Source organism: Fukomys damarensis, unplaced genomic scaffold (assembly GCF_012274545.1).
Source record: "Fukomys damarensis isolate Sample0158 unplaced genomic scaffold, DMR_v1.0_HiC HiC_scaffold_3, whole genome shotgun sequence".
Taxonomy (NCBI): domain Eukaryota; kingdom Metazoa; phylum Chordata; class Mammalia; order Rodentia; family Bathyergidae; genus Fukomys; species Fukomys damarensis.
In genome coordinates, this window is record NW_022900915.1 from 27,255,856 (window position 1) to 27,268,922 (window position 13,067).

The 13,067-nt window shown below is 35.5% G+C and overlaps 1 protein-coding gene across 1 annotated transcript in view; it reads right to left on the reverse strand.

The window, feature by feature from the left end:
- Positions 1 to 13,067, reverse strand: part of Pam (peptidylglycine alpha-amidating monooxygenase) — a 141,260-nt gene that overhangs the window by 24,166 nt on the left and 104,027 nt on the right. The window contains exons 14-15 of the mRNA XM_033767513.1: positions 12,550 to 12,679; positions 397 to 513 (exon numbers count right to left, since the gene is read on the reverse strand). Coding sequence (XP_033623404.1) covers positions 397 to 513; positions 12,550 to 12,679 — 247 coding nt within the window. The remainder of the gene's footprint in view (positions 1 to 396; positions 514 to 12,549; positions 12,680 to 13,067) is intronic.

Genomic DNA, 13,067 nt, shown 5'->3' on the forward strand with positions numbered 1-13,067 from the left:
TACAGGATACAATGTGGTGTAGCGAAACATGCATACAATGGGTAGTGATGGAATCAAGCTCATCACCATCACCTCCGATGCTTTTGTGGTGAGAATATTTGAAATTTATTCTCAGCAACACTGAAATGAGCAGAGGGCCTGGGTAGTGATTTCTCAAAAGATGGCACACAAATGGCCGATGGTTATCTCAATGTAACTTCTTTTAAGGTTCATAAATTAGTATTTAGTTAAGGTTTAGAGCCATCTAATTAAAAAAATGAAAGATGGAATGGCCAAATAAATTTCCTGCTTTCTTAAAAGGGAAATTGTGCAATGCATTCTTTTAAGACTCAATGATAAAATATAGTTATAGCTAATATAGGTAGTGCAAGTCTTAATATAAGTGGTTTAACTCACAGGTTTTTTCCACTGGACCGGAGTACTGCAGCATTATTTGGATCTATAACAAGAATGGTGTCTTCTTCAATCGGCCCAAGTCCTCTTTGCTGGTAAACAAACTTGCTGTCAAAGGAGCTAAATGAAATACATTCAAGTGGAAAATAAATACTCAGAAAATGCAATGGACTTGAGAAATAAAGTCTACTCTCTTGAGAATCTCAATTTAGCCTCAAAAGAAAGCCCGATACGTATTTTTCTTCCTTCTCTGTCTTTTACATTTTAATATATCCCATTATCTAGTTAGGGTCTCCCTGGAGCTTCCACATGGACTTTGCTGGGAAATGCAGTTCCGTGCCTTCATTTTCCTAAGATTCCTAGCTGGTCCAGTAGAGTTTGAGAAACACGGATTTAGAACTGCTGAAGTAGCTAAAAGTTTGGAAAACACTTCAAATTTTATAATTCAATAGATATTTTCTTCCAAATTAAAAAAGTATGACTTATTTTAATATTCCCTGTAATGATAATGATATGGGGGGTAGTGGTTAAAAGCATGTCATTGTTTTCCATAGGTACAACATGCGAGCACATACTCTAACGAGAGAAACAGAATGTTAAACATATTTAAACATCTAAATACACTAATTCTTGAAACACAAATGTTGAGAAAATTTTTTATGTTACAGCTTTTCTATAAGTACAAAATAGACAACTATAGAACATTAAGTTCAAAAGTGACAATTTCTGCTGTTTAATTCAGCACATTTTAGATTATTACAAAATATTAAGTACATATATTTAAAATTTATATTCCTATCTCAATTGTTAACAATAAGTTCCTTAAATTGACAGTTATTACAGATATTTTGCCAATTTCAATTGCAGTTTGAGAAGTTACAGCAGTCCTCCTTATCCTCGTAGCATACGTTCTAAGACCTTAGAGGATGACTAAAACCAGAGAGGGTACCAAACTCTATATATTCTCTTCCCTTTTCCTAGACACATTGCATTGGTCAGCTTTTTGTTGCTGTGAATAATTACCCAAGAAAAATCACTTAGAGGAGGGAATATTTATTTTGGCTCATAGTTTCATAGATTCAGTCCATAGCAAATACTTCAGGGCAGAAACATCATGGGAGAAAGGCATGGTGGAGATATCTGCTCGACTCATGGCAGCCAGGTAGAAGACGGTAGAGGAAGAGCCAGAAAAGGGGACAGGGACCAGACAGTCCCCAAAGTAGCATCCCCATGACCCACCCAGACACACCCATAAGTATATTTTACTAATCTTTTGGGCATTTCTCAAACCAATCAAATTGAAAATAAAGATTAACTATCACACTTACATATCTATGATAAAGTTTCAGGTATACATTAGACAAAGTAAGAGATGAACAACATTAACTACTAATAAAATAAAATACTGTAACAAAATTGCCAGCTTCACTACTCTTGAGTTTTGGGACATTATTTAGTAAAATAAAGGTGACATGAACACTTCGAAACATCAAGTCAATCTAGAGAGACTTGCTATGTGAATATTGGACGGGTAGTGGATAGGATGAACAAAGGACTAATTCCCAGGAAGGCTGAACAAATATTTTATCATGCTTCACAAAACATGGCACAATGTACAATGTGTGAATTATTTGTTTCCAGAATTTATGATTTATTATTTTCACACTATGGTTGGCTGTAGTAACTGAAACCATGGAAAGTGAAAATACAAATGAGGCCATGCATATACATACTATATATGTTAATGAGATACTTGGCCCAGATAAAAGACAAATAACCAACTTACATTATTTTAAAAAAGCATTAGATCACTACATAGTTGAGTGTGATTATTACATAAAAATAAGCATATAAATATGCATATTTTCTAGTCAGATGAATTCAATGAATGATCAACAAGTATTTCTGTAAAACAGGATTTGCTTTAGAGCACTGGAAAAAGCTGTGAAAAATTATTAATATTTTCTAGTTTCACTGGATAAATAAAAGAAGAATCTGAGTAACTCTATTGAGATATATTTGCAAATTGGAAGGGTGACAGATCACTCAAATATGAAATGCACCCATTTATTAGTTAGTTGATATTTTTATAGAACTTATGTAGAATCCCAGTAGGAGAACAAAAAAATTACTTTCTCTTGCCAATAAAAATATTCATCATACAATTATCTCAGCTATCTTAACTGTTACAGTCTTTGGAGTATATTTTTGCTGAAAGATAACAGTAAGTCCCTGAAGGAGTTCTTATTAATGATGCATTCAGTAGAGCACAAAATATTGATTCAGCTTTGTCAACCTAAAACTTAAGTAAAACTGTTTACATATGCTTTTACGTGCAGTTAAAACCACGCAGTGGTATCTACAAAAAATACATACATTTCTGAAATGGAAGTAGCATCACTGACACAACAGATCTAAGATATTCATAAGATATTCATGGAATCTGTATTAAAATGAAATGTGAAATTTTGCTAGAAAGCAATGTAAGGACGTAGAAGGTATTAGTAAATCCTGGAAGACTGGTACAAGGCAAATATACAGTCATTCATTGTTGCCACTATGAACATCGAGGGATTTTCCTGTATCTGAAACTATTTTGAATATGTTATTTATTTAACACATCATAAGTATTTATCTGTAAAACAAAGGTGTTGGATTTACCTTTCAATGTTTTTTTTTCCAGTTTCACTATGATACTGGATAACTAAAGTTCAACACATCAAGACAGCAAGTTCTAAGTTTCACATTTATATGTGGTAGAATGAAGACTATGTCCTCTCCCAAACCATGAATCCTAAATATCTGGTCAAATTATTATTATTATTATTATTATTATTTTGGTAGCGGGGATCAAACTTGGGACCTTGTGCTTGTGAGGCAGGCGGTGGAACTACTGAGCTAAATCCCCAGTCCGTGGTCAAATTATTTTAGAAAAAAAAAAAAAAAAGATAAATCATTCCTACAGATGGATGGTAATAAAGGAGAAAGGGGATCCTCATCTCCCTAGGAACATCCATTGAACTTCTATAACTGAAACCATTTCTTATAGCTCCAGTGTTTTTCTCCAGACACACAAATATTTAAAAATATAAATATATTTGCAGCCATGTAAGTTCAGTGTCACAGATCTGAAAGACTAGACTTGCTTCCAAGAAAAAAGAAAAAACTGTTTTAAGAAAGAGAAATTATCTGAGCCCATAATTCAGAGCCAGTCAGGTCAAAAGAAAATGTTGCAGTTAATGAATAGGTAAGTGAAGAACATTCTTTTCACCAGTGGTACAAATGTAGAAAAAAATGTATCAAGTGATTGATGTTTGGCTGTCACAAACAATTTGTGCATGGGCATCTACACCTACAGTCTAGAAATTTCAATCTTTTGCAGTGGTAATAAGTAGTAAAGTGAACTAATTTTGAGGGGCATCAAATTTTACTCTATTATCTACTTTTTGTTCAACAGTGAATTGTGAAATAATAAAGGAAGAAACTGAAAGAAAATAAAATCAGAGAGTAAATATATTAGATTTTTATAATCACAAGTTGGATCCACAGTAAATATCAGATGTCTCAGCTTACCAAGATGTATATTTCCCAGTATGTTGTTATAAAGAAACAATTAAACATTTGCATTTTTTGTTTTATTTGCCAGCCTAAATAACACTCATGCCACCTTTATATAAAAAGGGCATTTTATTTGTTGCATAATATAAGCCACTTTCATATCTTTATAAGGGTTTATACACTTTATTATTATTATTACTGTACCCCTGTATCTGTTAAGGATCTCAATTAGTAAGCAAGTTTTGATGTACTGATTAGAATCTATGCATATAGTTACATTCCCTAAAAACAAAGAAAAAAATGACATAAAGGGAACACAACATAACAAAAGAATATTTAAACATATTAATTCACTTCAGCAACACAAATAACAGGAAAGAAAAAAAACAAAATTCTTAGGAAGAATGTAACTTTAAAGGAATTAACCACAACTCAACAGGCCTGGTCCTGTCATTTAAAATCTTTGCGATGCCCTTTAACAGATGTCCATATGTTTTAAACTGGCAGCATCAGGGATATTTGGTCACTCAGTTGATTTGTCATTCAGCCCTAATCCTTTCATTTGAGGTGGCAAGAGGTTTAGGAACTAACAGCTGGTCCCTGATGCTATATAGGGCAAATAATAAAAGATATGGATATTTTTTCCTCAAATGAGAAAATCTCTCTCTTTCTCTCTCTCTCTCTATCTATCACACACACACACACACACACACACACACACACGCACACACGCACACACAGGCATACATCAAACCTGCCAAATAAAGCAGTATAAAGAAAGGTAACCCTTGAACAGTGCACAAATGGATGCCAGATTATAGAGCTGGATACACTGTTGCTATAGCAAACTGCTTATTTAGTGTTCTAAAGCAGCCACCCCACATTATAAGCTGCAGAGAGGTCTTTATTTCAACCACATTTAACTTTTTAGAGGATATAATAATACCCTGCGCATTTCACACAGAGCCTGGAGCACTGATAATTTTTGTTTGCTTCTCTGGAAAAGCAATGAACTGAGGCCTATGGGCTGGAATTCATCGGTTCTTTATTTTAGCAGTTTGAATTCCCCATTAATGATTTTGCACATTAGCAGCTAATCAAACAGTTTAGATAAGGCTGAGAAGAAATGCTTTGCTATATTCATACACACAAAAAAGAGCTAGACTAAGGAGAAAATAAACTTTGGTGCCATCAATCAAAATTAAGGGAGTGCAAAATAAATAATAGCAACTGAAGAAAGAAGTGAAACATAATGTTGTAATTATATAAATTAGGAAGCTAAAGAAAGAACATAGGTTTTCAAATGTGAAAATAAATGAAAGTGTAGCTTCAGTGTTAGGAAAGCTAAAACAGTATACAAAAGGTAGACATTCCAAATGGGATATAATTTAATATTATGTTTAAAACACTTACTTCTGAGTACATAGACACATTGTTAAAAAAAAAAATCCCAGGATGAGAAAAGTAGGACGAAGCCTATTTAGTGTATTTAGTGTCCTCATGCACCTAGATGTACAGGTTCCCCGAATAGGTTGAAGAGGAAAAAAAACTAGATATCATGGCACAGGCCTCTGAATTCTCTTTAGTCACTGAGGCCACCCAGGACAAGTCACTTAACAAAGTGAACTTTGTTACTCTATAGTATGAGACAATTAGTAAAGCTTTTGTTTATACAAAGAAACAAAATCAAGGAATTCACATGTCTTGGTGCAAGTCTCAAAGTTAGGAGACCATAAATAAGATTCATATCTAGGTCTCTTGTCTTTAAAAAATGTGGTTTTCGAGCTGGAGATTTAGCTCAGTGGTTCCACCACCTGCTTTGCAAGCGAAGGGTCCAGAGCTCAATCCCCGGTACAAAAAAAAAAAAAAAAAAAAAAAAAAAAAAAAAAAAAAAAAAAAAAAAAAAAAAAAAATTGGGGTTTTCTCTTACTAACACTGACTTCATTAGATGGGAGAATTTCCCTAATTCAAATTCAATGCACACAAGTGGAAGATATGGAACAGTAGTCAAATAAACAAGAATTAAAGAACGTGGCATGAAACTGGAGTAAATGGTTTAAACAAGGTATAAAAAGGTAATATGAGAAGGAAGGGTGCAATATATAAATTTTGGGGGGTACCAAGGATTGAACTCAGGACTCTGCACTTGCGAGGCAGGTGGTGGAACCACTGAGCTAAATCCCTGGACTAATTTTTATTGGACTCAGTTTTCTTTCTCATATGGAAATAGTAGATACAATTCAGTCAGACTTCTGTATCGTAGGCTCAGTTAAATATTAAGATATGAAAATGTCGCTTATGTAGAGGCAGAATTCTAAACAGATTTCTTAATCAAGACTCTAGAAAACCGGTGAGACAAATCTTGAACTGTTTCTTTTTAAGGTTAGGAAGAATATAGATTTTTAAAATAATAGATGTAGGCAAAATTCTACAAAACACTGATGAAAAGATAGTTTGTGAGCTATCTGAAGGATTCCAAGAACACCCATTTCTTATCAAATAAAACTTGCAAAGCCAACCTTTCAACTATTCACATTTTATAAACAATATTGATAAATCAATGAAAGGCATGCTTATCAAACAGACCTATACAAAGACAGAAGGACAGCTCATTCTCTATTAATTCAGATTAAAATGACATTTGGAAATTAAACAAATGCTAAATCAATAATGTGAAACATAAAGTCTTAACTTCCATATCTTAAAAATATTTCATGAATAAAAATTTCCAGTAAAAATTTCACATAATCTCATGAAATATGTTTGAAGATTTTAGTATATTATAAATTCAACATAAGGCAACATACTGATATAACTGCTAAAAAATAAACACAACCCTTCTATACTAATAGATATCTAGAAAGGAATTATATCAATGATCAGATAAACTACATGGAGTATTGTAGACACTTTTAGATCAAATGCCTTCAAGTCCCAAGAAAACAAAATACCTTCAGATGAAAGTTATCACGCCAATATGAAGACTGGTTAAGGACACAAGGAATGTTCAGTTTACAGAAGATAAGTCTTCAAAAATGCAAATAACTGATATGGAAAAATGAGAGGAAATCTCTTCTGAATCATTGCCATGAGAGTGGAACCAGATTTCAGATGAACACAACTAAGAAATTTGTAACATCTAAATGGGTCTCATAACTAGACAGCATGTCCACATCTAGGGGATTGCTTGGCACTGACAATGTTCAAGCACAGAATAACTACTTAACAAGCAGTAAAGAGATGTGCACCTTAGGCAAGAAGCTTCTCTGTGGGTGCTCAGTGTGTATCACCCCATTCGTACGAATGAGACCTCAGCTCTTCACTGGTGACTCAACATTCTGAAGCCCACTCTCAGCCCATTTGCTCCAGATGATGTTCAGTCTACTCTCATTTTCCAGGGGTGGAACAAAAGCCAAGCCTATCCATCGAGTGGATTTCATTCTTCTGTTCACAGTGACTGATTGGCTCAAAGATGGAGGAGATAACTGAGACTGAGGAATGTTATGAAGACTCAGTCTATGCATTTTCTTGTATCAGGGACTACAGACTGTATCATTTGTGAAGTTAGTGTGATAAGATGATTCTGAACCTCCAAGAGAAAGGAAAGACAGCTTCATCAAGGCCTGGAAAGAGAGCAACCAGAAGAAAATGAATTGAAAAACTGATCTTGGTGATGTGGTTTGGGATACTGTATCGCTCAAAGTTTTAATTTATAGAGTAATGACTTTCTTCTTTCCCTATGCTAGTTTGCATTGGGGTTTCCCTCCTCTTGGTCATAGAAAGAATCAGAGTTGATAACTTCCAAGGCCCCTTCTAACTCCACATGAAGAAATGATACATGATACAAGGCAGCTAACAATTAGGGGCAAGAGTCTGAGTTTAATGAAGTGGGTATGTGGTATGAGTTCTGCTCTGCGAGACCCAACCATGGCTCAGATATATGAAAAGAAGGCCATGAAGAATGGCTTTGATTTGGGTTGTGATTTTAAGACAGAAACTCAGGAACAGCTGTTACTGAGAGAAGCTGCTGCCAGGAGGCATTTACAGGTTAAAGAGATTTAGTGCCATGCTGCCCTAACATCAGGACAGACAAGAGGCTCTTTAAAGTTTCATTACTTCCTGCTTGCAACAGGCATTTCCTATTTCTGCTAGAAGGAAATTCTTACAGTAGTCATATTGAAGGGGTGCACAGAAGGAAAATGGAAATCAGACTGAGAAAAGAAGTGAGTCATTTGTCAAGAGGTTAAGTGATTTATTATTATTAATATTATTTTAGTTGCCATGTTTATTTAGTATGGTTAAGTAGCAGAGTAAAAGCTGGTCAGTCTTATCAGGTACAGGTAATCATGAAGAGTAACTGTATTTATAAAGACAGCTGATGCAATGCTATCAAAGGAGCTTTGGGTAATGAATATTAATTCGGCAATATGATTAACTTCAAGCAGTATTTGATACATTTAAAAATGGCCAGTTTCTGAGAAGTATGGGATAGAGAGAGCTTAGTTGTGATTTACAGCAGGCTCTTGCTTTATGGAAATAAAAAAAAAATTGTGCTTGGAAACAGCCCATTTGCCCATCAGATGGGAGACTGGATAAAGAAGATGGGGTTTTTCTATAAAATGGAATACTACTCAGCCATAAAGAAAAAGAAATTGGAGTCATTCATAGGAAAATGGATGCATATTGAAGTGAAATAAATAAGTCACACATGTGTAAATACTGAATAGTTTCTCTGGTGTGAAAAACTATAATTGTACATAAGATCCTAATGGTATAATTGACAATGTGAAATAGGGAGAAAAGGGCTAAAGGTGTAGGGGAAGTGGGAAGGGTAGGGGAAAGGAAATAAGGGGAAAGAAAAAAATAGGAGAAAATGAAGGAATGGAAATAAAGTTTTTGTAAATAGGGAAGGGAGGAGGGGGTAAAGAGAGGGCAGGGGTAAGGGGAAGAAATGAGAACCAAGACCTGTCATGTAAAGGTACAAGATGCAAATGATGAATGTAACAGTACTGTATACCTAAAATGTACCAATAAACTCCATGAGGAAAAAAAATTTGTGAACTTGAGAACTAGAATGAGAAAGATTATGAGGAAAATTATCATAGTATTTCTCACTTCTCCATCCAGAGTGTAGCAACAAGAGTGGGATTTCTGCCTCATCTTCCATTTCCATTGTATCTTTTCAGTAAATTAAATAAATGAATAAATTAAAGAGAAAGGTGCTATCTTTTTCCTTGCACAGTCCCAGGACTTTAAGTAGGGAAGAAAAGTTTTATAACCTGTCTAATGTTTATAATGTGGCATATAAGTGGTATCTCAGTTCACAAATGCTTTTGTTGGAGAACAGTTTGGTTCATAAACAAAAGCATTTGGCAAAATTTTGCTTTTTTTGGTAAGCTCTATATTGCGTGACAAACATGACTGCAGCCATCTTTCCCACACAAACAGAAATGCGGGTCATCTTTTCCAAAATTGTGAAATAAATTAAGTTCATGAGCTGAGGTACCACTGCATATTAATGAAGGATGATCATGCATGATGACCATTCAAAGAACGGAGACAAATGTAATCTTTTCTTTGAACAAATAATAATGTATTTTCCTTTAAAAATGACCACAGAGTAATCTATTTCTAATTCTCTTCATGAATAACGATGTAGAGAGCTGGAAATAGATATGTGAAAGCTAGAAAAGACTTTCCTTAAAACCATGAATTGCAAAGGCAGCTAGAGGCCAACAAGCAATACCAGAAAAGGAGAGGGTAAGGGAGGTAAGGAATACTCATATCTGAGAGATAAACATGAAGGATAAAAAGAAACATTTTTTTCTGAAATTTTACATTTTCAACAGCAATGGTTGGTTGATGCTATTTAACAGGGAAACATATCAGGGCTTTGGCAATGAAACTGGAATCTATGTCCACAAGATACTGAAAGCTACATGCCAGGAAAAATGTAGCTGTTCAGCTAGGACTGCCATATGAGCCACAGAAAATTATCGTGTGGCTCCTGTTTTACAGTTCCGTGTTATCTCCCACCCCAGCCTGGCCTTTACTGATCCCTTTTTTCTAGTGAACCATTCCAGCCTCTGCTATTTACTTGAAATGAGTACCAAACTGAAATAGAAACTTGGACTTTGTCCAATTTAGCTTTAACCAGCTGAAACAGTATCAATTGGGGAAAATGATGCTGTAATTTTCTTGTCTGGTAAAATGTTGCCAGAAACCCATGCAGAAAATGTAGCAGTACCATTAAAATGAAGAACAAACTACAATGAATATTAATAGTTTCCTTTTAAAAGCACTTGTTAAAATATCATTAGATGTTCAGTAACAACTAAAATGATGTGTCAGGGATGTATAAACGGGAATGCCGAGTTCGACTGTTTGTGCTGAACTCTGAAACGATCTCTTTCTTGGACTCCACTTGGAAGTTGGACAACTAGAAAGGACAATTAAAGCAGTAAGAAAGCACCAGTTTATTTTGAAAGACTGACTGAATACCATCTTCAACTGCACAAAGAAAACTACACATATGTGCACATGTGTAACGCAGTGAGTTTAATAAACATCTCTCAAAATGGAGGAAACACAACTGAGCTATACATGTAGATTCTCAATTTCCTGCATGAGGCCCTACAGTTGTATGTATGAAAGAAGATTCACCAGACGTGATGATATTTTAAATTTAACCTTTGTATGAAAACTGGTACTAAAAGAAATGAATAAATGGATATTAATTTTTCAGGAGAATAAAAATAACCTGCTAAATTTTGGAGCAAGCTTAAAAACACAATCACATTAATGTGCTTACAATCTTGAAGGTAGTATCTTCAAGCAGTTAAGTACGCCAACTAAAGGACCTGAAGCCCGGCTTTTCCATTTGTTAATGTGATATTAGGCAAAATACTTGGTTTTTTATCTGTAAACTGACTGGTCATGGTGACAGCACTGTGTGTTAGATAATTTATATAAACATTTAGAACACTGGTGGGCCCAGAGTAAATACTCAATACTTTTTTGACATTTTTTAGAAATCCACTAAGAAGGTGGTAGAAGACAGAGGGAAAGTTTAGAAAGACAAATTCAGAGGAAGAAGCAGAGATGGTAGGCATGGGCCCTAATAGTATTTTTAAGTCTTTAATGCTTATAAAAAGAGCAAATTTGAGCAGTCCAATTAATCTATATGAAAATGTGCAGGCCAAGGTACTATTTGTATTCAAACTGCTTCAGCCAAAAGGTCATTGCCAATGTCATGAAATGATCCGAGAGGAAGGAAGAGCCCATTGGCCTTAGTCACTTTGCACCCAGAGCAGGAAAACAGCCCAGAGAGTTACTAGAGTAGGCCGGCCAGTAACCTTTCTTAGTTGATTGTGATTATGATTGCTCTCTTCGAAGTCCTGAAATGTTTCAACAATCACTGAATGAACTCATTTTAATATCTTTCCTGTTAGGAAGAGAAGGTAATTTTAAGTGGAAGAGAGCAGAATGGAAGTAGGCGGAACTACAGATTGCTAATGCCTTCTGCTCATAAACTACTGGGTGAGACTACTTGCTTGTAAAGTGCATGTCTTCTCCTCTGCTAATTGTCACATACACCAGGGATGGTGAACCTTTTAGAGACCCCATGCCAAGCGGCAACCCAAAGCCCATGTATTTATCAGCAAAGTGCCAACCCCGCAAGTGAACCTGAATACTGAGGTTTTGGTTCAGAAGAAAACAACTCTATATGAACACCTTTTGTCTTAAAAGAAAAGCACAATAACATGTCCTGGGTTCCTCACCGCTGACAGACACTCTTGAAGGAATATGTTTTTCTCATTAAGTCATCATCAGAAATACACCAGATGCAAATATGCCATATAGGCAAAAGCAATTCTTGGAGGAGGGCTCTGAGAAAGAGGGAAATAAATCATCCAAAAATTGTGGTTTGGATCTGAGAGATCTCCCGATGACCATGTGGTGAGACCTTGGTTGCCAGCTGAGAGGCTGTTGGGAAGTTAATTTGGTCCTAGGGGCTCTAACCTCATAGGTGGATAATTCATTGCTGAAATTTTAGTTAAATGGACTCATTGGAAGGTGGAGCCTAATTGGACGAAGCAGGTCACTAGGGATACGGCTAGGAAGGATATATTTTGTCTCAGCACCTGCCCCCCCTTCTGTCCTTCCTAGCTGCTACAAGCAGCTTTGCTCCACCACACTTCCCCACCATGATTTCTGCCTCTGCACAGGCTCGGATCATGGAGTCAAGTGACCATGGTTTGGAATGTCTGAAACCATTAGTGAAAAATAAATCTTTTCTCCTTTAGTTATTTTTCCTTTAAGGTATTTTGGCACAGCCACAGATAGCTAATACTGACTTACTACTACAGAATTAGAGTATCATCCCTGAGCATATCACTAGTTCATAATGAATCCTGGAAATAGTTATCACAGGATAGCACATAAGAAAACTTATCACCAGTCTTTGCATTGTGCCAAAATAAAAAAAAAATTAAAAAAAAAGAAACAATATTTCTCTCACCAGTATTTTTAGCTTAGTGAAAATTTATGGACAATATTATCATTTTCATTTATGCTTTGAACACAAAAATCACTTACTTTCCATCCCAGACATGGTCACCTCTGTGGAAAATCACCAGGTTGTTAGTGGGGTCCAGAGCAACCCCGGAAACTTGGCCTGGTAACAAGTATACTCCAGGCCATTCCAGCGCCTCTTCTACATGGAAATCTAAAAGATAAACCCATATGTTTAGTGTAAAAACAAATGCTAAGACAAAAACACAGAGATTCACAGTGAGTATAAGATGCTCATGCGGTAAGTCACTGGATGCAAAGAAATTTTTAAATAAAACAAGCCGTGCTCTCCATAAAATGTATCACATGCACATGCCAAGTAGCTTCTTAAGCTATGGAATGAATTACTGTGAACCAGTCTTAAGATCATCTGCTCACTTTTCCTGTTGGTAAGATGCCTATAAAACCAGAAAGTGCTTAAATCAGAAGATAGCCAATATGACACTGCCACCTTCTTGAGAAGATTATTATTATTATAATTATTATTATTATTTTGTACCAGGGATTGAACTCAGGTCCTTGCGCTTGCAAGGCATGCCACC